Source organism: Centroberyx affinis, unplaced genomic scaffold (genome assembly GCF_046629955.1).
Source record: "Centroberyx affinis isolate AG114_WGS23_722 - 3 ecotype Tasmania unplaced genomic scaffold, CSIRO-AGI_Caff_v1 ptg000779l_1, whole genome shotgun sequence".
Lineage (NCBI taxonomy): Eukaryota > Metazoa > Chordata > Actinopteri > Beryciformes > Berycidae > Centroberyx > Centroberyx affinis.
The window spans coordinates 280,729-305,498 of NW_027279387.1; the positions used below are offsets into that span (position 1 = coordinate 280,729).

At 41.7% G+C, this 24,770-nt stretch overlaps 3 protein-coding genes across 3 annotated transcripts; all 3 read right to left on the reverse strand.

Annotated features, from left to right (window-relative positions):
- Nucleotides 1-614: 614 nt before the first annotated feature.
- Nucleotides 615-2,738, reverse strand: arpp19b (cAMP-regulated phosphoprotein 19b). Its single transcript, XM_071520201.1, has 3 exons — nucleotides 2,606-2,738; nucleotides 1,922-2,044; nucleotides 615-1,830 (listed from the first exon to the last, which is right to left on the reverse strand). Exons 1-3 carry the CDS (start codon nucleotides 2,648-2,650, stop codon nucleotides 1,660-1,662), a joined length of 339 nt encoding a protein of 112 aa, XP_071376302.1. The 5' UTR covers nucleotides 2,651-2,738; the 3' UTR covers nucleotides 615-1,659.
- An 899-nt stretch (nucleotides 2,739-3,637) lies between these two features.
- On the reverse strand, nucleotides 3,638-5,948 carry rsl24d1 (ribosomal L24 domain containing 1). Its single transcript, XM_071520207.1, has 6 exons — nucleotides 5,803-5,948; nucleotides 5,217-5,330; nucleotides 4,728-4,800; nucleotides 4,561-4,624; nucleotides 4,327-4,412; nucleotides 3,638-4,162 (listed from the first exon to the last, which is right to left on the reverse strand). Exons 1-6 carry the CDS (start codon nucleotides 5,881-5,883, stop codon nucleotides 4,086-4,088), a joined length of 495 nt encoding a protein of 164 aa, XP_071376308.1. The 5' UTR covers nucleotides 5,884-5,948; the 3' UTR covers nucleotides 3,638-4,085.
- Nucleotides 5,949-9,020: 3,072 nt separating this feature from the next.
- prtgb (protogenin homolog b (Gallus gallus)) lies at nucleotides 9,021-23,793 on the reverse strand. Its single transcript, XM_071520204.1, has 19 exons — nucleotides 23,727-23,793; nucleotides 22,595-22,894; nucleotides 19,187-19,331; nucleotides 18,883-19,016; nucleotides 18,479-18,775; nucleotides 17,947-18,106; nucleotides 17,533-17,780; nucleotides 16,714-16,878; nucleotides 16,129-16,434; nucleotides 14,536-14,721; nucleotides 12,281-12,376; nucleotides 11,973-12,159; nucleotides 11,489-11,616; nucleotides 11,126-11,296; nucleotides 10,540-10,722; nucleotides 10,116-10,239; nucleotides 9,853-9,991; nucleotides 9,519-9,626; nucleotides 9,021-9,434 (listed from the first exon to the last, which is right to left on the reverse strand). The coding sequence occupies exons 1-19, from the start codon at nucleotides 23,791-23,793 to the stop codon at nucleotides 9,021-9,023; spliced, it is 3,558 nt and encodes a 1,185-aa protein (XP_071376305.1).
- Nucleotides 23,794-24,770: the final 977 nt, after the last annotated feature.

The window sequence follows — 24,770 nt, forward strand, 5'->3', positions numbered from 1 at the left end:
CACACTGGGCATCAAGACAAATATCCCAATACTTTTTCTTTTACACTAACCACTCACCCCCTAAAATAACACTTACATTTATATTATTTCACTCCTTAATTCATGCAAAATCCCCTTAAAATTGGTTATGGGAGTTATTAATGGAGGAAACCCCCTTTACTCCCCCATAATTTTTGACTGCTTCTAATATAATGGAAAATTCAGGGAGGCAGGAACTTTCCACTAATAAATTGTAAACCATGCACAAAAAAATCCCTTAATTACTAGTGTCTACATGAATCAACCCATGAAAAGATCCCTTAAAACCCCATGATACTAACCCCTACTTTTTTTAAAAGCTATATGATTTTCTTTTATGGATAATTAATGCTTATGTAATGGAGAACTTAAGGATATTTCTGGGATAAAATTAAGGGGTTTGGAAAACTGGCCATGACATCATGACCCCACATACTGACATTTTTATTTGCGTCTACTGCAGTACATGATAAACTCTAAGCCCTAAGAGCACAGATATATAGAGTCCCAATATCAAATGGCATTTCAGTGCAAAAGCAAATGCAAAGACACGCTCATTTCAATAATTCGACTGGTCAGAGCACATATGCAAAACTATTTTATTTACAAAAACAAATGGCACAGTGTGAATGCACAGTACATGTACATGCACACTCCAGACGTGTCACGGGAGTTGCTTTCCATAAAAGCCTAAATGATTCCAGTCAGACAGTGGCAGACATTTCAGGCTAGATTCACAACTAAGATTCTCACTGAGGGAGCAAATATTGCTCAAGAGGAACAGCGGTTCATAACTGTTAAGGCCATTTTAGAGGTCAGGATGAGATGCAGATCAACAGCAGTCCTTGAAAACCAATGTCACTAAAATTAATTAAAACATGACCAGCTAGCAACATTTGTGTGATCCAGACTTCAGTACTTCAAATGCACCAAATCACAGAGCTTTACAGGGAGAGGGAGGGGCACAGACGATCAAGGATTAGAAAAAACAAAAGGAGCAATATTTGATTCAAGCAGAACATTTTCACTTTTTAATAGACATGCCTCCATATGAGCAGGTGTCCATCTGAACACTCACCATCGATTCAAACTGAAAGGCTTGTCTGTAAGTCACACTTCTACATCACACAAACTACATCAATGGGCACCTTGATAGTATTTTATCTGCCTGTAGTCATAAGGAAATTATTTTGCCTCTTTGTAATAATCAATAACTAGGAGGAAAAAGAGGCCCTCATGGTGAGAAGAGATCTGAGGGCAACTAACGTCACAGGCTGACTGTCCATGCGCTCATTAGGAGGCATACATGCTAACAAGTGAAAATGTTCTGCCAAAATAAGACAGCACTAGCTTCCATTCATATTTCCAGGTGTGATATAATGTACAGCGATTAAGTACGATTCAGTCTTTTTCAATATCTTGAGAAACATTTTCAGCTACTACTACTGTTGGATTTAAGTTACTGACGATTCAATACCTCCTTCAATACCTGCCAATTTTTCTTAAGTATCCAGCTTGATTCACAACTTGTTCTTTACGAATTCATACAAAGGTGAAGGATGAACAAAACGTAAACAGCAGGTAGATATGCAATGGGGGTTGGAATGGTAACAAAACAGTAAACATAAAACTGTGTGCCAATCAACCAGCCAGTTTGCTGGCCACAATCGAAGGCTTCCTCTGCGGCAGGTCCTGAGGTGTTGGGATGTGGTCTCCTGTGATCTCAGTCTTCTCCGTTGGGGCGGTGGGCAACTGTTTGTTCTTCATCTTTGCCTTGGCCATGTTGTAGTCTCCAGAATCAAAATACTTTTGCTGCACAAATAAGAAGACATAGAAAGTGAGAATACTGTAAGACTGTAATTGTTTAAATTAGCAGCTAGGCAGGTGTAGCTCTGAAACACACCCCCTTCTGAAGTCTTTTCCTGAGCAGGTCGGAGCCCCCCGGCTTGGCTCCTAGGTTAGGATACCTGGCCTTCAGCTTGGCCTCCTCTGCTTTCTCTGGACTTATTACCTTGTCCTCCATTTCCTGTTAAAAAGACCAGACATAATATGGATGGAAAATGCTCCATTCGATAACAAATGTCTGAAATAGAAGCTCGCAGTTGAATGAAAATCAAACTGACAGTAATCACAGTAGAATCTAAACAGTAATGATTAAATCAAATTGCACTGTCCATCCTGACAGCAGCAGCAGTCAACAGCTAGTTAACAGCTAATATGCAGGCGCGGCCATGAGGGAAACTCCAACTGGTGTTTGCAGGATTTAAATTTGCCAATTAGCCTGTTTAGCTACAGGGTTAGCCAGTGTTAGCTACAACTCAACTTATTGAGTATGGTTACCTAGTTGGCCCCGCATTTGCTGGGATTCCGTTTTGTTTATCAACTAACGCTACTGACCTGTATACGGTTCTTCTAATAGCGGATTACTTAGCGGTAGATGGTGACATTAGTTAGGAGTGGCTAACTTGCTTGCTGCTAGCCGCCTGCTAAATTTACCCGGCAACACTCTATCCAACCAGAGTAGACAAGCTAACTAACCTAGCAGAATTAGCTAGCTAATGTTGCAGTTCCGTCCATTTTAACATACCTGCTGTTCTTCGGAAGTCCGTGTTCCTTCAAACTCTTCGGACATAGCTGTATTAAATCCCAGCTCAGCTCACAAAATGATGGATATCGCCGACCAGCCCTGATACGAGATGAGAGGTAATGCTGGCAGCGAGTGAGCGGGCGGGCGAGAGCAGCAGCCTGCAGCCTGTGTGACAACAGGCCGGTCAATCGATCCCAGAGCGGAAGAGTGCAGTCTGTGTGGGATTGAACACGTCGTTTTTCTTTACTTGTACCGTTTATGTTACTTATTTATTTTCACGAGCTTTACATAAATGCCTAAATGGCTCAATTTCTCCACGAAGTAGTTGTTTTCTTATTTTTATTGACAAATACTTTTGCTTGAATGAGTGAAAGACGCAGGTGTGGAAATCATGAAATGTCTATTCATCTCAATTCTTGTAGTTTGGGTAGGGGCTTGTTAGCTTGTTAGATAATATAATACTTACATGCTTGTTAGCAACGATCATAGAAAGGTTGGTTGGCTAATCTGTACATACAGTTCCCATAGCGAAATTTGAACCTCAAAAGCTACAAGCTGCCGTTTTACAAGAAAATCATACTGAACCAGTGTTCACAAACTGCGAACAGGATTGTTTCACCGTTGCATATCTAAGTTTATTGATCTTCATCTGAAAATTGTGTTTATTAGGTGTAATTACTCTTCTAGTACTCTGTAATACCTCTTTTATAAAGCTTCATGTATATACAAAACGGATATGACATAATTGCATACGTTCACGTTCCATTTTGTGTTTAATAGTTGTATAGGCTACAATACCTATGTACATAGATGTGTGCAGTGTGGGATGGTGCAAATAGTAGCCTAGTGTGAACTTAAGACATAAAAATGCTTGTTTTCTTACACTCCAACAAATATTTAAGCCATCATTGGAGTCTTTGCACCAAATTATTCTTACGTTACGGCCACTTCAGTTCAGTCTGGCCCCATGCCGAGAAGATGCTTTTTCACAATGTGCACCACTGCACTAAATGGTGAATGGAAGAAAAACAATTGTCAAAAGGAGGCTTTTATTCTTTTGTTTCCCAGTTGGTTACCTTCTTTCATTTTCTGCTTCACTGTAATACATTGGGCTACATAACAATCCCAACCACAACAGGAGAAAATATAGGAATACTGGCAAAAAAAAGGAATATACTATTTACAGACTTCCCCCCTACAGGTTGAAAAAAGAACATTATTCACTGCATAGGCAAGAAACAGTTAGGATAATTGGGCGTCATGGCAGCTGACTGTTGTAGTTTCAGAGGCCGATCTTTGTGGGGCGAATGCATCAATCCCTTATACAGCATTTGAAAAAACATGCATGTCTTACAGGGTTTATATTTCAAAGTAGGTACTGTCAGTTCTTTGGAAATTTAATTCCAAATGTACAGTATAATGCAAGGTCAACTTGTTCTCGGGTTTCGTGAAACATTAAAAGAACACCTTGGGTGTAAGTTTAATTGTCATCATCCCCCATGTCCACATCCTCTTGTAACTTCTGCACCATCTTTTCTTCCATTTGTTTGGGTTTTCCTGTGAAAAAAGTAATATTAGATCAATGTTGAAAACCCACAGACTAACTAATGCTGAGGATCATCATTGTGCAATATGTTTATTTTCCTTCCCCATTTCGTCCTAATCGTTGTGTACTTCTAGAAAAGGGGAAGGAAACATCTTGTTTGTGTTGTTGATCTTACCGGCATGTGGTGCTTTGATAAGGTGAATATTTTTCTTCACTTCGTTGATGTCCTCCTCTTTCTCCAATTGTTTGCCCTTCTTCAATCTACAGAGAGGACACAAAAAACATAACAGCATGAAACCACTGCTCCCATTTCACTGCCACTGTCCCATCTGTCAAAATCTTACACTTTAACATTGAAACTACTATAAAACAAAAGATATCCATCATTAACACAAAATATGTTGCTCACCTGTTCATGATAAATCTTGCCTGTCGTTTCTGTTTGATTTCTTCGACCTTCTTCATTGCTTCCACTGTAAAAAAGTAAAAGTGACATGTTACTCTGCTGCTCAAAATTCAACTGGCCCTACATTTATACAGCAACTACTTGCAAGAAGAAGTAAAACCACAGATTACCTGTCTTGTCCCAGAGCGCCCTCTTGTATTTAACAGGAATATTTCTGCGTTTCTCAAACTCCAAAGCGTTATCCTGGAAGACAATATTTTCGTTAGGTAGGTAGTAGAAAACAAAGGGGCATTTAAGACACGACATTACAGACCAGTGATTCTCAACCTTTCATATTAATTTAGTCCACATCAGGGCCACAGACCCCATTTGATGATTTTTTTTTCTCTCAGACCCAAATCTGAGAATATTTTCATTGTTAGATGTAATTTTGTCCAGATTTCCATGACTGTCTGTGTTGTAGGTATAGAGATAACAGTGAAACTCTGATCAAAATAATCATTCTTCTACATTCTCTGATTTTGTTATCTTCTTGTAAATGAAATAATGGTGAAGTTTAACAATTCAGCAATTTGCTGGGGACCCCTGGAACCCTCTCAAGGACCCCTGGTGGCCCCGGACCCCATGTTGAGAACCACTGTTACAGACAACCAGCTCACCACTGTCAACTCCTTTCCTGTCGCCTTTCTGAATGCTTTGGTCCATCTTGTTTTTCTGGGGTTGCGCTTCTTCTTGAAGTTCTTGTGGCACTTGGATTTGCAGAATCTGAACACCTAAACGTAAAAAAAAAACCCAGATGAAGTAATTTATTATGAAACCACAGGACTGTGCATGGGTCCGTAGACTTATAAGTGTTTTTCTTGCCAGGACACCCACACTAACACACACACGTGTTCCCACCATGTGCCGTTAGAGGGCGCGATGTCTCCACAACTAAAGCTAACAGGCTCGGCTAGTTAAATGTCCGGGCCGCTGTCAGTTTAACTCTTTGTCAGTGAATGAAGAACATGTAACTATTAGTAAATTCAAAAGGTACGTCCTTCAACTTCACACCTACCAATCGTATCGCTGATTTACTGTGTCGGATTGACGGAGCTACTACACACTGACATGATCCCACGTGAGGGATTCCAGCACGTTAAGTTAGCTGACGTTAGCAAGCTAGCTAACGGGGCCGACACCAGCGATAAAACCTCAACTTATGTAACGTTACGGGACTATTCAGTTAGCGAGAAAGCAACATACCTTGCAATCGTTTCGAACAAACATCTGCCCATGCCCGGGGTACACCGGCCCCGAGCAGAAATAGCACTTTTCGATGCGCATTTTTCCGGGAGCAGAAAGCTCGTGTGCGCTACACGAGCAGCTGATGAAAACAAGTCTGACTTCCTGTCTTCTTCTTCGGCTGTGGCAGCTCGGCTTGGCTCGGCGACTTGGTGCTTTGCTGCCCCCTGCTGGATCTGCTGCTGCACTGTTCAAAACGTCTCAATTCAAATTACTCTATGACAGTGATTCTCAACCTTTTTTCATACAATGGACCCTTAATTTACTCCACATTAGAGCCACGGACCCCCATTTGATGAGATTTTGTCTCTCGGACCCAAATCTGAGAATATTTTTATTGCCAGATATGATTTTGTCCAGAATTCCATGACTATGCGCATTGTAGGTGGAGAGATAACATGAAACTATGATCAAAATAGTCTTTTTTCCTACATTCTCTAATTGTGTTAACTGCTTGTAAATTAAGTAATGCTGAAATTTAACAATTCATCAAGTTGCTGGGGACCCCCTGGAATCCCCTCAAGGACCCCTGGTGGTCCCCGGACCCCACGTTGAGAACCACTGCTCTCTAACATAGCTATAACAATCTGAAAACAAATAGGTAACTATCATGTAACAACTACTTAAATATTCCTCTGACATTTAATAGATTTGATATGGCCACATTATGTTCATGTTACCCTCTCTGAGTCTGAAATGTGGATAATTAATGATGCACTTTTTCACAGTTGCATTTGCCCACCCTGGTCGTATACCTATATGTCTATGCCCTTACACAGGATTGTATACCTGACTGAGTCTGGTAACTGCACACACTCCCACCCCTTCTTTTCTGTATCCTGCTACTATTTTGCTACTGCAACAGCACAGTTTCATCTTATCTCATGTCTTGCCTTGTAATAAGCAATTTATCTCTAAAACAAATATAATTAAATGTCATTAACAAAGCCCAACTTAGTACAGCGTATCACTTTCTGGAAACCACTGCAGAGCCAAAAAGATCAAAAAGTTTTGTCGACTGTTAAATTTGGTCCACAGGCCTCATTGGGCAGTCCTGACTTTTTTACCTTTTTAACTACGTTTTTAAGGTAAATACTCTCTCTCTCTATCTATCTCTCTCTCTCACACACACACACACACACACACACACACACACACAATGCTGATCATACCAAGGAGACACACAAAACACAAAATGTTTTTGTTTTCCAAGAACAATTTTATTATCTATTTTTGACCGTCTTGAGAGTATCAAAAAAGGTTTGTTGCAACATTTCAACACAGAAAATATTTTGGTGTTTACTTGGGATTAAAAAATGTATTTTGGTATTCAAATGTAGATATATCAGAAAAGCATAAGTTAAATAATAACAATTAAGTCTACATTCTAAATTTACAATTGGCACCTGAGTTCTGTTAGCAAAATTATCTGTGGCATTCAGCTTTGCATTCTTTAATACATTCCACAGACAAAACTGTAACTAGAAACCGTTCTTATTAATTTAGGAAACTGTCACATTAAAATTGGGAAATATTTTTGTTTACAAGAAACATCATGCTAAAAAACACAATCTAAATTAAAAGTCCCAATGTAACCTAAATATAATTTAGGTGAAATCTCATGATCACAATCGAAAAGACAGCAGAACACTTTTTGACCTCTCAAGCTTTAAAAAACAAAACAAATCTGACTAATCTTCATGTAAAAATGCCTTTCTAGCAGTCAAAACCATTGAAAATCATATCACATTAATATGTAAATAATGTTTTTCCAAAATGCAAACCAAAGAAAATCACTAAATAACAGAGACTTCAAGTTTCTTTGGTTAGGATTATTTGTGTTACAAAGATATAAAAATTGATTATGTTGCTCTTCACACATAGGGTTCTCATTTTGATAGTCAGAATCCTTGTCATTGTCACACCTGGACAGGAAACATCATGGAAAGAAACTGGACTTTTTCCCCATATAGCGACAGATGACTGAAAGAATACAAATCATCATCATCATCTATCACTGGCAGAACACGCTGGATCTTTGGTCTGGTGTCGATAATTTCCACCACGTCGTACCGAGAATCAACTGAATGAAAAGCCATACCCATCTGAGGAAGCAGACAACTCTTTGGATAGTAGCATCGGTGTCACCGCTGCATTTAGCAATGATCCAGAAGGCAAGTGGGACACAAGTCAGGGAGACTTGTGCTAAAGCTTTCACCAGAATAAAGCATCAAGAAAATTTACATTGAGAAAAGCATTCATACCACCATTCTAAGGGAAATTTACATCATTGGCAAGAACAATATTTTGGCATACGCTCCCTAAATGTACATCCACTATATTTTTTGGTTGCCTTTGAATATCTATTGTATTATCAAAAACTCTTTCTTTGGGTACAATTCTTCTTGTCTTTGGATCGCATCATCTATAGTATGCAAAGCCCTTTCCACATTAAGGCCATGTTAAAGCTTTAGGAGTTCAGTGCACTGAAAATGTCAATTGATATTGGTATGATATTACTCAAATATATTGACAATATCTAATGCACTTGTTTTCACAACATACAACATTCTAAGACAAATAATGTGAAACAAAAGCTCTTTCAACCTTGAAAATAACATTTAAGATAATTTTTTCAAAAGAAAAACTATACGTAATAATGCGCCAACACAGGATAACAAGACATGGCAATCAAATGTTTTCACCTTGTCCCCTGAGTCTGAGAGAATACTGCACAATATATGGTAAAAAGGAGGTAGTAATGTATATACAAGAACAGAACACTGAGGTAGACAAGCAGCAAAAAGGGGTCAAATACGCCCTTTGCTCCAGTGGAAAGAAATTAAATATAATGAAAATGTATCACAATACATTTCTGACATTCTTTTAAACATTCATCATGGGTGAGCTTTGGTTTAGGACAGACAATGCCAAACACACGGCCAAAAAGGTAGACAGTTTAAAAAAAAAAAACACAATAAGGGAAATAAAATACTATAACATTCATACAAAATCCTGAGGTAGACCAGAAGCAAATGCCCGTTTCCTCCGTCATAATATAGTTAGCTTCCTAATCCCTTGTGCCTCAGAAAACGACCTGGGAGCCCAGATCAGGAAGCAAAAGGAGGTAGAAGTGGCGTAGCTTTGGCAGCTGGAGAGCGGGTCCGGGCCAGGCGGTGTCAGGAGCCTGCTGGATGGGACGAGTACTGGGCAGGATGAGAGGCCTCCGCCGCCGGGACGCAGCAGGCCTGGGCGGCGTCGGGGGCCGAGCGACGGAGGGGACGGCCCGGCGTCTCCTCATCTTCCGCTTTAAAAGACACCTTCAGCCCCGCAACGCCGTCGTCCGGCCCGAAAGACTGAGGTCTGGAGCTCTGGCCGGTCGAAGGGTTGCTCATCTCCTCGTTGCTCTCTTCGTTGGAGTAATGTCCGGAGTCCGCCGTCTCTTGGCTGCCCTCGCTAGTGTGGGAGCTCTCCGAGTGAAGCGGCCCGTAGATGATCTCCCGGGACGACGGCTGCAGGGGCGCGGCGCCCAACCTCTCCTCATACCTCAGGACCGTCTTGCCAGCCTCATAGAAGCAAGCTCTGTTCTCAAGCTACGGATAAAAGAAAAGAAAATAAGTCTGGTTGACTGGACAAAGATTAAAGCCGACTGAATTGATCAACGTCACACCACTTACATCACTTTCGCTTGGATTCTGTATCTCTCTCTGGAAGAAGAGCCACCTCGTGCTTTGATTGCTGCTGTTGACTGGACCTGCACTACTTATGACCATATTAGTTCCACCCTAGAACAAATGAGAAGATATATGAGAAATGTAGACATTTCCAACAGCACAGTATCTAATTATAGCTATCTGAACACAAGCCGCATCACAGTGAAACCCAAATTCCTGTACATTTATTTTACTTTCTAATTCTCTTTCTGACATCAACTGTCATCAGAGGCTCATTTCCTATACAATGCATTCCTTGCAGATGCATGTTAGTGGTCACTGTTTATTTGGGTCTCACCTTGGTATCTAGGAAGTGATGACTGATCATAGGCATAAGGGCCTCGGCATTCTCTGCATGGTGTTCATTGGGAAGGGACAAACCAGCATGTGGACCTTCACCATTCCCCACACCGATGACTTTGGCACCAGAGGATTTCCTATTAGTTATACAGACAAAGATAATAATGCAAATCAGGGTCAGAGAATCACATCCTTCATGTTGTTGTTTTTTTAAGTAACTGGATATTGTTGGTCATAAGTCTGAATGTTTATATACAGTACCTGGATCTGCTCTTGCTGATGAGGATCAAGGCACACATGACAATACAGGCTAAGGCGATGCACACACCCACAATGATCCCCGTCATGGACCTCTGGTCTATGTGATAGAGACCATCGGAGTACACTGGAAGACAAACAACATAGTCTTTCAGATTACACATCAGCTACAACTATTTAGAAACAGGTAAGGTACAGAGGAGAGATAACACAGAAGGAAGGCAGAAGTAAATACTCTAAATATACTTTTTTACTCTATTGGAATGGAATGGAACAGAAATAAACTTTGAGCTTTACCATGTCATCTGTGATCATTTTTATATTTGTGTTTTAAGATGTCTTCTAACTGAACCGTCCTTTTGTTTATTCATCAATGGTTATCAAATAAACTGTCCCCATCACGTTTGCTCCACTGTCTGATGCTGACCTGTTGTGTCTGGGAAGCTGTCAGAATGCCTGGGGTTCTTGCTGCGGTGGGAGTTTCCGCGCTGCAGCACCAGCTCCACAGTGCTGGAGAAAGGTCCGTCCCCCACCTGGTTGGAGGCAGAGATCTTTACCAGGTAGACGTTCCCCGGCTCCAGCTTCTCCAGCAGGGCCATGGTGTTGCTCCCTGTCAATGACAGCACAATCAGAAATGCAGCAAACAGATCCTGATGCACTTACGTTGCATAAATTATAGTCGTATTTAGATAATTTCTTGTTAAGAAATCCCTAACAAAAACAAATCACTCTAATATTCCGAGAGGGACAAAGTGTGTCAGTGGTACTCAATAGTGAGTTTATAGTGATGGCTTAATGACATTTTTAATATCCTATGGTATCACTACAATATTATAGATAATGTATAGTTCTGCTGTGATATTTGTATATCGTTCTAAATTTTATTACAGGATTACTATAGTTCTTTGTAAGGGGTGATGCTGGGGCGATTTGTTGGGCACTGTTGCCCATCAGAGTTGCCCAAAAAATTGCCTTGTGCCTTTAGCGATAACTTGACAGAGCGAACTACTCACCTTCCCTCTGCATTATTTGCCAGCGTCCGGCCAGCCAGGCTTTCTGGGAGGCGTACAGGATGGTGTAGTGTGTAACTACCAGGTTAGGCTCTACAGGCTCCCTCCAGGACACCAGCGCTGTGTCATCCTCGATCAGAGTTACCCTCACCCCCTCAGGTGGCTGCCTGGGTGCTGCACACAGAGCAATCACATTCACATTCACAATAAACAACAACACTTCGGGGACTCATTTATTGTGAAAGAGGCAATTATCTAATTTGAGGCTGCATAGTGGAGACAACATTGGAAAGCAGAGAAAACAACATAGCCATAATAAAATGAAGCTACAATAATAATACACTTTAATAATGTCCAGTGTATTACCTGCTGGAAGTGTCCTGTGGTAAACAACAGAACTCCAGGGACTCGACATCTGGTCCAGATGGAGACGGACCACAAACTCATAGCGGGTGTTTGGATCCAGATTCTGCACCATCACACTCTGTTTGGTACTGTGGACAAACAAGAACCAGTGCATTAAATTATGAATATCATCTGCATTTACATTTTAGGCTTTTAGCAGACACCTATCCAGAGCAACTCGCAATAAGTGCAACTGTGGAATGAACTTAAATTCCTATAGCACCAACATTACAAACAACCAATGATAAGGAGTGCAAGAGCCATATCCACGCATCATTAACAAGCAAGTAACATAACAGAAGTGCTGATCTAAGCAAGCCAAGCAAAGAGATTTTTCCCCAGTGGAGATTTTTTTTCTCCTGCCAGAGGTGAAGTTCTAGGTCACATCTTTGTTGTGTGCATGTATTCCATGTTTCTACTGACAACTACATTGTTCCCAGCTTACGTTTGCAGGTAGCGTATAGCGGAGGCGTTGTGTGTGCCCACAGGGGTACAGCGGACTGTGAAGCTAACTGCCTTCCCAGAGGTGAAGGCAGGACGGCTCCAACGCAGGGACACTGCAGATGAACTGTTGGCCAAGGCAGTCACATGATCAGGAGCTGGAGGGGCTGCTGCCAGGTGGTCTCTTGCCGCTGAATGACACACAATCAAAAATGCACATTTTAGTCACATTTATACATTTTGGAACAAATGGGCTGTATTCAAATTTAAGCTGTATGACTTTGGAAATGACCACTAGAATAATCTACTTACACACACATCCAGGAGTACTAATTGTTTGGTCTGATTGATAGCCATCTCCCGCTTGACTGAAAGCCAGCAGCTTGACATGATACTTCCTCCTTGGATCTGGAATGCAAATAATATAGTTTCAGACATTTTTTTTCCCATGTTGCCAACACCAAAACAGGAGGTTTGATTAAACCAACATTACAATAATTGCACACTGCAGCACTTCTTCACTTGCATGCTCAAATAAACCCCCAAATATTTGGTTAGAAATGTTAAAGCTTACAAATGTATCATTAAAATGATTAAACCCACAGTTAACAAATATAATCATCTATTTCAAAGCAAAGAGACACACATTCACAGTGAAGTGCTGCAGGGCAACTTTGTAGGTCATAACTGGCCATCCCCCATGCACGGACAATGCATGGTCTCCAGAGTCACCCCATCCTCTCATTTATCATGTGTTGTCACTGGGTAAGGAGCCTGAGAAAGAGCGGCCAGCCCGAAGGCCCAGTAACTAGGGCAACATGATCAATGAGCCCCATGAAAATCAAGATCATCACAAAATAATACTGTCTTTCCCCATATAGAAACTAGAAAATAAAGATAAAACCATTTTACCACTAGGTTGTGCTGTACAATACAATGCGAACAGAGCACCAGCAACTATGAAGGGACCAACTGAGGTGGAGGTGAAATGAGGTCTTATTTGTACTGTACACTTAAAGAACTAATCTTAGCACATAGGCGGTATCAACTACTGGCTCAAAGAAATGAGGAAGAAAAATGAAGCCTGGTGGCAGTAACTTTCCACTGGAAAATATGTAATCACATTTTGTCTTTTAACTTAAAAGCCACCATTGCCACACCTCCTAAATCCGGACGTTTTTAGGGAGTGTTAAGATTTGTTTTATGCCTCCAGTGTGAAAGGTTAGCCTATGGGTATTGACCAGTGAGGGCGGTGTGTCCAGGCCTGTTGTGGGGGATGGGGCCAGGGGCAGTATTCAGCTGCTGGGATCCTAGGCCCATGGGACCGGGGGGTTTGACTGGGGTCAATGGGTCAGGCCAAGATAGAACAGAAGGAATCTGGGCTCAGGACTGTGGGATAGGAGCTGGGCCCCTTTTGTTTCCCCTCTCACGTTCTTCCTACTTGCCCCTGTGTTATAGCCTTCAACTTGGAGGCACACAGAGAAAACAGTGCCCCAAAACAGAAATAATATTGAGATCAGTGATATTATAGAATATTGAGTCAGTTATCTATCTACCTATCCAGCTATCTTCATTGTTTTTTTTATGTACTTTATGTATTCTATGTATTTTATGTATTTTGTGTGTCATCTTAAGAGTTGCACTGAGGCAAATTCCTATCAACTTTGTTGACAAGGCAATAAATTACTGAATCTTGAATCTTGGGTCAGTTACAGTGGATTGTGTGATTATCAACATAGAGCCAAAATGGAGCCTTCTACATTTCTAGTAGGCTACAACTAGAAATCCATTTATGTTAGAAACAGTTTCTACCAATCTACTCGTTATTTCTGTCTGCTGAGTATGAAAATGGGTAGGAACCAAACAACTGCGCTTGAAGACTCAGATCAGACAATATGATAGACCTATATGTTAAAAGTCTTGTTCAGTATGGCTCTGGTCTATATGGGTTCTTGTGTCTCGATCATTGTGGGTTATTTACATGGACGGCCCAGACGAACAGTGGGGGCAGGGTCCTAATCCAGGACTGCTGTCTCACGGCTAGAGGTCACTGGCTCTGTCCAGCTCTGGCCAATCCCAGGGCTCTTTGTTTGTGTGCTCCAGTGTCCAGCTAAAGGGGGGTAGTGGCCAGGTTCTCACAGGGCGGCTCTGGCCCTGGACACAACACAATGGCCAGGGGTAATTATGCAAGCCAGGGGATGGGAAATGGTGGTGGGAGGGACATCTGGACCCTGACCTCTAACCCTGGGAGTCTGCACTCACACAATACTGCAGCCAGGCTGGAGAGGGCTGCTGCTGTTTAGGAAAGAAGGGTCAGCCCGTATTGATCGGTGACAGAGGGCGAAAATGCAAATGCTATATGTCACTGCCCACTGAAATAAATTGGGCAATGCAAAATAGACCTCTCTTTGATTAAGGACCAATGGGTCACTCTCTGTTGTCTCTACAGCCGTTCGCAAGTGTAGATGGTAAGAACACACACTAAAATACTGTATAGTCAAAAATATATATTATTTGAAGTTTTTCATCCAGCCCACCCATTCTGAGAAGAGGAGTGCATCACTCACCGAGGCCACTGATGGTGTAGTCTGAGGTCTGAGCCTGGAGCTGGATGACAGGCTGCTCTGGTTGGCCCTCCTCATGGTAACACAAGCGGTAGCCCTGGACAACCACAGATCCTGGTGAGATCTGCCAGCGTGCCATGATGGAGGTGCAGTTGAGAGGCTCCAGCTGAAGAAGAGGGGCTGAAGGCACTGAGGGGACACAGAGAGCACACACACATTTAGACTATCACTGTTTTCTTGATCTGATTTCAGTGAGGCTTCCTGAATGTTTAAGTCACAGAAAGGTAATAAAATGAAGTACAGTGTCACACAGGAGTCAATGTGCACTCATTTACAAAAAAAACAAAAAACAAATGTACTGTTACTATACATATCTCCAGTTCATGAACAATCAACAACAAATGTTGGCTGGCCTGGGTATCCATAATGATGTCACTGATCACTGCCAAAAAGTCATACTTTAAGCTAATGTTGAGCTGAGATTGATTGTGCATGAACTCAACATATCAGATGAAACATGTTAAAATGCAAATGTTTTACCAAAACAATATTACATTAATATGTTTTTTGTTTTCTTGTCTAATCATTAAATATGTTATAAAAAAAGTTTTCTGTCTCTGGATTATATTGTTTTGTGCTGTATTGTTTTTGTTGTTACTCTGATCAAATACCAAAATAGTGATTGCATAGTGTGGCAGTGCATAGTGATCTTATTAAGACAATGGTTAACAAATCTCAGAATTGGTTTAATTTGAAAATGCCAATCCATATGGAATTTGCAGAGCATTCGCAGAGCATTTTGGTGTGACTGAGTTGCCATTCAAGTTACACGTTGAAAAAAATGGCTTCAGTAGAAACAGCTGGCGTCATAATAACCATCACCCACAAACACACAGCTTCAGAAGACTGTCCATTGACCAGCAGTCAGGTTCAATACCCTACTGTCAAATCAAGAATATGCTATTCTGTCTGTTGCTGCTACTACATATGCTCTACATCACCTAAATATGTAGTTTAACTAGCTTTTGAAAACCAGAACTCTAGTCTAGGTGGACAAACAGCCTCCCCCTGCACACCAGGCCATGAAAAGAAGCTATTCTTCCCCCCACATAGACGCCTGAGGCCCTCTCTTTATGACCCGTGACTGAGGCCACTCTAACACCACTGACAGCGAAGGGCAAAGGTCCCTGGGTAACCAACACAAAGACTGTGGGACAATGCTACCAGAGCAAACTCTAGTCATGAGTTGGCCACTCTGCATGGGACTATAGAGATCCACAGGACATTCTAAGGGCAGCAAAACACCCATCTGACAAAAGCAGAAGCGCAGGCAGTTACAAGTTTGCCATCGCGTGATTCTATAGTTCATCAGCATGTATCTGTTGTTTTCTTATGATCCTAATGAAGACGTCTTCTTTCACCTCAAAGAACTGATTTGATCATATTTGCAAACCATGACAAACAATGCTTTGTCAAAACAAAGCAAGCAAAACTGCTCTATGCAACCACATGCAGATGTGACTGTGGAGCAAAGAATAACAGATGACTTCATATCCATTTCCACACCATTTTCTATTCTGTCACCTGAAGCTTTACCTTTGCTGCTGGAGGTCTTAGGTGTGCGGTGGGAGGTCCATGCTGTGGACTCACACCAGCCCACACGTGTGGCTGCAGCCATGCGGAGCAGGTAGATGGTGTCAGGCTGCAGGCCCTCCAGGAGATATTCAGTGCTGTTCTGAGCTAGCTCCACAGAGGTGACTGTGTTGTCTGCAGCTGTGCGATAGGAGAGCCTGTATGCAGAGACCCGACCGCGGCTCAGCTTGGCTGGCAGAGGCTGCCAGCTCACCTGGATGTCTGTAGGGCTTTGGCTGGTCAGGCTTAGCTCTGGGGTACGCAGGGGCACTGCAGCAAAACACATATCACAGATATACTTAACACAGTGAAAGATTTCTTCAGATTCAAAAAAGTGCTGGTGAGCAGCTTAAACTGTCATATTCCCATTCATTCTTCCCACAAATCTATAGTTAGTGAGGAGAGTGTGTTTAAAAAACAGCAGCCCCCCCCTCCCTTTATCCCTACCAAGAATGCCCTCTGTACACACATCACTCACATGTACGTTAGCTTAACTACTAGAGTGATTTACTGCAAGGAATGCTGGGAGTCTCAGTGCTCTGTGCTTACCATCCTCCAGGGTATGTTGACTGACTTGGTCTGACATACGACTGGCTCCCATTGGCATGTAAGCCACGATGTAAAAGCTGTAGTTTCGTGCTGGCTCAAGGTCGTCGATAATGTAACTGGTTGTGTCGTTGCCAATAACAGCTTGGTATTCCTCGTTGTTTAGACCTGACATGCAATGGATGAGGAAAAGTAGATTAAGTTAAGATTCCCCAAACAAGATGAAACATAGATGAAAGGTTGTCAAGCATGTTCCATGTAAACAGTCACTGTCTTGAGTGGCTTGATGCTTTCTGAATGTCCCTCATCTTTTTTGTAAACGTGTGTAATGTAAAGCAGAGCCACATTACTGCTTGCAGACCTCTCAAAGCAAACCCAATTAAACATCGAGAAATGTGTTTACCACTAAGACAAGCTTTACTTTATTGAGTTACTGAACTGTCAGTTTAATGGTAGTAGTTAAATATCTCCTTACATTACTAGTTTGTAAGCTTGTAGGGTTTTTAAAAAGCTACCCTGTCCCTTTAACAGGCAGCAAAATGAGTTGGGGAGTGGACAATGGGCGGCTAAGCCTGTTGTTATTTCAGTGAAGTTGCCATTCTAAGCCCTCCTTGACCTCTGATCTGCACAGCAACAACAGATGGCCTTCACCAAGGAAAGATGATCAGATGTGAAAGAGTTAGATAGCTTGTTGTGGTGCGGATTGTCATCTTGCCATCTCTTCATACCTTCAGCCCTCCTACATTGGGACTAAGTTTTTCAACATATTTCAACTGATAAGAAAAGCATGAAACATTAGCCGTGTCTCTCTCTTTGTCTCACCTTCAGCCTTCATATAATGGATGGAGTAGGCAATGACTTTGTCTGCATTGTAGAGTGGCCTCTCCCAGGCCAGTAAGATGGCAGAGCTTGAAATAGTCTCTGCATGGACATTTCTTGGTGCACTGGGTCTGTCCTCTGACATGACAACAATAAGTCGTGCCAAGGACAGCACAGAACCCTGCTCACTCTCTGCCACGCACTGATAGATGGCATCATCTTCAGGGATGATCTGGGTGATCACCAATTTACTGTGAAACAAAACAAAAAATTACAAAAATAAGCACAAACCCTAGAAAAGTTCCCTGATCACATTGCATCATTGTTATTTGACTTAAGCAAGTTTCATTCATGTTATTTTGTTATGTTTAATTGCCATCTCAACTCATTTGATACTAGGAACTTAGCGACTAATACCTGTTGTACATCTTGATCCTGCCGTTTAAGTGAACTTCTTCTCCATTCTTCAGCCAGCTGATGCGGGGTAGAGGCACCCCCTCTGCCTGGCACATGAAACGGGCAGTGCCTGCTCTTGGACGGGTCTGGCTCTCAGGCCTCTCCACAATGGACGGTGGCACTGAAACGAGAGAGAGATGATTAAAACATACTCTGATGCCTAACATTTATTAGAAACCTGTAAAAACACAAAAACAATTGTGTAGCATCTTGCACTTAACTAGTCTTTCTCTACATCTTATGTCTTTCCATCATAATGCTAGAAGCCTCTAGAAGCCTGTATACTATATCACACTACAAGGTTATGCAGATTTTCTTACAATAACAATAAATCAGACTTTATGATTGGATATTATTGGTACCCCTAAGACAGCTCAAAGACTGTATTACGCCTGTAAAACACCATGAGAATTAGGGGATCCACGTGTATTACATGGATTACATGGATGCTCCTCAAGAATTCTCCTGAACTACTAACTACTGAAGAGTTTACCCAGAACTGTGAGGTTGGCAGCAGCAATAGTGTAGTTGCGGGTTCCAGGGGTGGTGGCCCTGCAGAGGTAGACTCCACTGTGCTGGGAGTTGACATCAGTGATAACCAGGTTCCCATTGCCCAGCACTCTGGCGTTGTAAACGTCGATGGGCTTGCTGTCAGCACGGCTCCAGGAGATGATGGGCCGAGGGTTGCCTGTGGCCACACACTCCAGCACCACCGTTTGGTGCAGAGAAGCTGTGATATTCTGAGGTCCGGCAATGATTCTGGGCCTCTGACGAGGTTTAGGGCCAGCACCTTCAGAAGAAAAGGAAAACGTTGAAAAATAAATACAAAGTTCTATACAGTGAACAGTATGATGTTTAATATTAATTCTGAAATTGCAATCAATGCAACCGATATACCTAGGTTGACTGTCAGCGTTGCCTCTCTACTCTTCATACGACTGCCAATGTTAGTCGCCACACATCGGTATTGTCCAGCATCTTCTAATTGCACGTTGTGGATTTGAAGAACTCCATTGGGCAAAACCGTAATTCTAGGAACACACAGAGGTAATATTAGGGTAATATTAGACAGAATATTAAAGTAACTGCAAAATTTGACAGCATAAAACAGTCCATAGGCTACAAATTTATGACAAAGTTTATGACAAAATACAAGCTGATGATGTGGTGTCTAAGATGACCGAAGTGCCACAGCAGGTACCTGTCTGTCTCCAGCGGTAATGTGCTTTGGTTGAGCTCCCAGGTGATGGTGGCAGGAGGGCTGGAGGTGACCGCACAGGAGAATCGGGCCACCGAGCCCTCAGTCACCACCATAGGCACAGGATGCACCACAAATTGTGAGATACCTTAGACAAAACATGAAATTATGTTATTGTCAGATATATTAGACAAAACATGAAATTATGTTTTTAATCAAGGCCTTAAGTATCAGAAGTAGAAGAAGAAAAAAAATCCATATCCTGATTATGAAATTGCATGGCATTTATTTCAATAGTGGCCTAATGGATCATATGTTCAACTGTATGATTTTCATGGATTAATTTAGCAGTTATTTGTACACTTTGTCAATAAAGGATTTTCTTTTAATTTAGGTAAAACATTATGCATTATGCATGCAAAGCTCTGACTTTGATGGATGTTAACTGATTCTATGAAGGGAATTGATCTTTTTAAGGCACCATGATCTTGCCTTTGCACAGCTGAGCTATCGAGTCCCATACTGACCAGCTGGCCCAATCAATGGATCAATTGGAGAATGACACTGAATGATGCATTGTCATCTAAACACTAATCAATTCAGTCGCTCTGCACAAGGAGGATTACCAACAACCACTAAGACTAGAAAAATATCTGAAACAATGGTGGAATATAGAAAAGGGTATGGTCTCTTCTGCAGAAGACATGGATGACACACTATACATACTATTTTGCCTATTTTACCTATTCCATATCACATATATCACACAATGTGCTGTGTAGACCCTGCCATGTAGAGACTGACTTGAGCCTAAGTACGCTTGCTTTAAATGACTAAACACACATTGTGCTGAGTCACATTCTGTTATGTGCATTCAAAAGATCTTTCAATAAGTACCACAAACAAGTCACCATGATCTGCATTTATCTCCAGAAGACACTCTATAAGATGACCAGTGACCTTCATTCATTAAGGTGATAACTCTCCCATCCCCCTTACTCACAGGAAGGAAGTCAATACCATGTTAAAGAAAATCAATGGCTAGTTCTCCCACTGAAACTCAACATTTAAATCGTGTGCCTTGGGAGATTTAAATTAAAGAGCAATCCTTTCATTTAAGGCCTAATTGCATCAATATTACACAAATAAACTGGTAACCCTTCTCATGTGAAGTGCTTTGGGGGTTAAGCCTAAACCAGGCCCAGATATTAAGCTCCTTTATGGTCTGTTTTTGAATTATTGCTCCAACTTGGCAGTACTGAGTTATGATTAAAAAGTGAGACAAAAATCACTCTAACTAGGTCTCAAGATATTTTTTTCATAAACTGATCATGGCCCAAATTACGAAGATAATAACTGGCAAAACATAAGCTAATTCCATGCTAAAATACATTTCCCAAAAATTAGCATTATCATGAATAGTACAGGATTTAGCCACGATTTCCATCTACAGAAAACACAGCTGACTGGTAAACAACAGGAAAAGCCCTAAACAACGAGCAGGAAGTTAAAAAAAACACTGTGATGTTGACTCTCCACCCAGAGATAACAGAGACCATCTTCACTCTCACTGGGATCAGTGATGTAGATGGTGGGTGTGGCCAGCGCAGACTGATCTGCTAATATGGTCACCTCTGTTGTAAAGAACAAATCAATGGCCAGGTCAAACAGCACAAAGATTCCCCTAAAGAGGTCATAGTTCACCTCAGCCCTCTGTCCATTCAATTTCAGCCCAAACTGGGTACCAGATCGAAGTCAGTTTACCATTTGTCTACAAAAGAGGGCCTTGTGATTTTTATGTTTCTGATGTTTCTTCATATCCTATATCAAATGGTGTGTAATAAACCATTAATGCAAACTACATAGGCTATTTATTTTTGCCAATAATGCCAGAAAGACAAAACGCATACTGCACACTCAAGTCAAGTCAAGAGGTGTTGAAACTGGTGTTGTAACCCACAGTCTATTAAGGATACTTGTAAAATACTTCCTGGATGTTTTGAGAGGAACACCACTATTTTACTGTGGAATATAAGGCCTGCTCATTCACATGACAAATTGGGCTTCTATGTTCAACAAAAGCTCTGCTTGACAAGGCTACAGAGGGACAGAGCCAGTGAAAGGGACCCCGGGCTGGGAGAAAGGACAGCAGGACGGCCCAGCCAGAGCAGGCCAGTGACATCACAAAGCCTTTCCCAGCTGACCTCTGACCCCCAGGGCCTCTGGACAGAAGGGGAGCCCAGTGGAGGCCCATCCTCCACCCTCAGCCTACAGCTGACCAAAACCTTTAACCTTTTCACTGCCAAAGGCCAGACGCCTCCACCAACTTGACTCTTTGTGGCTTGTATGTGGCCTTCTTATGGAAAACTGGAATCGAAATTTTTAGTTGCACTTTAATAGATGGACAACAACCATAACAGAATCATCCAAGCAGAGTTGATGCGTTGTGCCTCTAAAGTTTGTTTCTATGTTCAATTTTCTGTACTTTTCATTCTGTTCCTATGTGATAGTGGTATCTGGTTCATCATAGGTTTGTACTATTGAGTATTGGGAAACATCGCCCTAAATTCTGTGAAAAACTATTTTCTCCTCTCAAATTAGTATACTTCAGATTGCCACCATAGTCTCCATGACACTATCCATGGCATATAACCGCTAAGAACTTAAAGTGAAAAGTGTTTCTGGTAGACCAGGCCTATTGAATAGACACAGCTGTCCTGTCCACTGATATGTGGACAAACAAATGCCCTGAAAAACCAGTCTTTTCTTCTGGGGCAGTCAGGGGCAGTCAGGGGCACTCCAAACAAAGGCTAAAAGGCAAATGGCCTTTCAGAGATTCCTCTGTGTAGCAGACCATTGAACAATTACACAGAGCCACAGTCTGCACTGACAATGCAAGCCCACTAACATGGAAAGATAGAGGGTGAATTTCAAACTTTTTTATCAGTGTTTACTGAGCATTTTCATAAGTGTGCATGTGATACTTTTCCTCAAAATAGGAACAGATAGTAAACTTAGGGCTTCCTATTAACAGGAGTATTTATTAGCTTTTAGATAGACTCACCATCTATCCTTAACTGTCTCCTAAAATTAGCCTGTAACTGCACTGACAGCTTTTAACTCAAGCATGGCCCACTCTGAACAACTTCCAATGACATGGAAACCCTGACTTTAGAGGTTTTTCCTCAATAAAGAGAAAGAAGAGGGGTGGGGTAGCTACATCTGCTTCCCATCTCCAGGTTAATAACCCATGAACCTGCCATTCTGATGCTTGAATGTGGACACCACAAAGTGGACATCACCAACAAGTTCAAAACCATCCTCATCTTGGTTATCCCAATGGAGAACAAAATGGCATAAATTCCATACAGGTCCCAGAGAAACCGTTTTACCCTGGGCTCCAATACTTACTTGCGATAGTCAGACGTGATCTTTGGCTTAGGATAGCTCCATATTTGTTCTGCGAGAGGCACTGGTAGAATCCTTCATCCGAATCCTCCTTGCTATGCTTTACCTTTGGTATGTACAAGGAGCCATTGGACAGAAATTGTATGTGCTCACTCTCTGCCAACCGAACTCCATTCTTTAACCACTTGATGGTGACTGGAGGCTGCCCATGAGCCTGACAGTCCAAGACAGCAGGATCCTTTGGTATTAGAGTAACATCACTGGGCTCTGTGATGAAGGACAACTCACTGAAACAAAAAACACCTGGAGAAAGAGAGTGGGAGCATTAGTAAAGGGAAGGTTGTGTTACTGGGGAAGGACAGAGTGCACATAATCTGACTTTCTGTGCATATTAAATATAAACCATTTAAGTTTAAGTTTACTGTCACAAAAGAACTATAGTACTCCTATACTACATTGTAGAATGACACTATGCAAACATCACTGCACAACCATACAGATATAATATCCTGTAGGAATATTATAGGAATACTATAGTGATACTACAGGAGATTAAGAAAGACCCTAGAGTACAATAGGGTCACTGCAAACTCATTACTAAGTACCACAGACCCACTATATGTCCTTATAGCAATATTACAGTAATAGTTTAGTTTGGGTAACCATACATTCATATGTAATGTGTTGTAATGATACAAGAGTCATTTACAATGAGGGTGGGCTATTGGCGACCGATCAGCCATTAAACTATGTTCTTAATATTTGCTGTAACGTTCAATAAAATGTCAAAACTATCAGACATTAAGGAGCATAATAAACTGACAAAACTATCTGAGGTTACCGACTCATATAATGAAAGGGAAACCCTACACAGCGATGTGACTGATGTGACTTCATGTTGCCTATTTAAAAGTATTTACCTCAGAAAGTCAAGCTGCCCATGATGATATATATATATATAATCTGAATAAAACAAAAAACACTTGACTTTCAACCGTATACTAGCTTAAGTATCACTAAGATGAACGCTAACGTTAGACTATGCAATCAACGGTCCCTTCGCGGACCACAAATCAGGTCAGCTTAGTTAATAACAACAGCAACATAACATCAACAATAACAAGAAGACACTTACTTGATAGAGGTAGAAATAAAACAAAAAACAGCCAATGCTGGTTGACCTTCATTTTAAACTTCGCCATTTATCCGGATTGTTGTGTCATTTTCACCACGAACCGCCGCTCTCGTGCGTGCTGCCCGCAGCTCCCCCAAATCACTACTGCCTTCAGTGGTCCAACGGCTCCACAGGGGTACCAGGGGCCCCCACCCCGCCCTCCGACGCACGCGCAGACAGGCCAGGCCAGAGCAGTGGTTCTCAAAGTGAGGTCCGGGGTCCCCAGAAAAATTAGGATCTGATCAGTTTCACCATTTTTTCATTCATTAAAAGTTAGCAGGATGAGACAACGATCAGATTTTTCTCTCTTTCCAATGTTATCTCCTCAACTACAGCTGAAACAGGCAACAAAACTCTTCTCAGATGGGGGTCACAGGTACAAAACATTTACCAAATGGAGGTAGTATGTGTCTATTTGGGGGTCCTTGACATGTAAAACGTTGGGAACAACCAGGCTAGGACAGAGGCAGGCCTCCAACCTTACTGTGACAACTGACCAGCTCTCTTTTTATGCTGTAGTTTTACAACTGAAGTTGTAAGGTGCAATTTTTCTAGTCAGAACTAACATAGAAAGCTGACATTTTAAGCAATTCAAGCTCAGATCAGGTCCCCAAATTAAATGACCACATAGAGAATTTTTAAGCCACAAACTGATCCAGAAACAGCCTACTGATTTCCCATGTAGCAATGTACTGAGACAGAACTTTGAGTCAATCAGATATTTTAGGCAACAAAATAAGATGATAGTGACTAATATCAGTTACCAAGGGCCAGTGAATAAAGTGGTGATAAGGTCACACTGAACGACAGCTGCTCTTACCACAGAACTTGGTAATTATGAAGAGATATTGATGGCTGCAAGTCAGCTGCTTAATGAATTCAGATATTGATCCAATGACCGTGCCTTTTGACAATGACCCTCCCGTCCCCCAGCCCTCATTCAATAGTATTACAATGGGCTCCAGCTGTGAAATCAGCCATGCTGTATCAGCAAAACCCCCACCA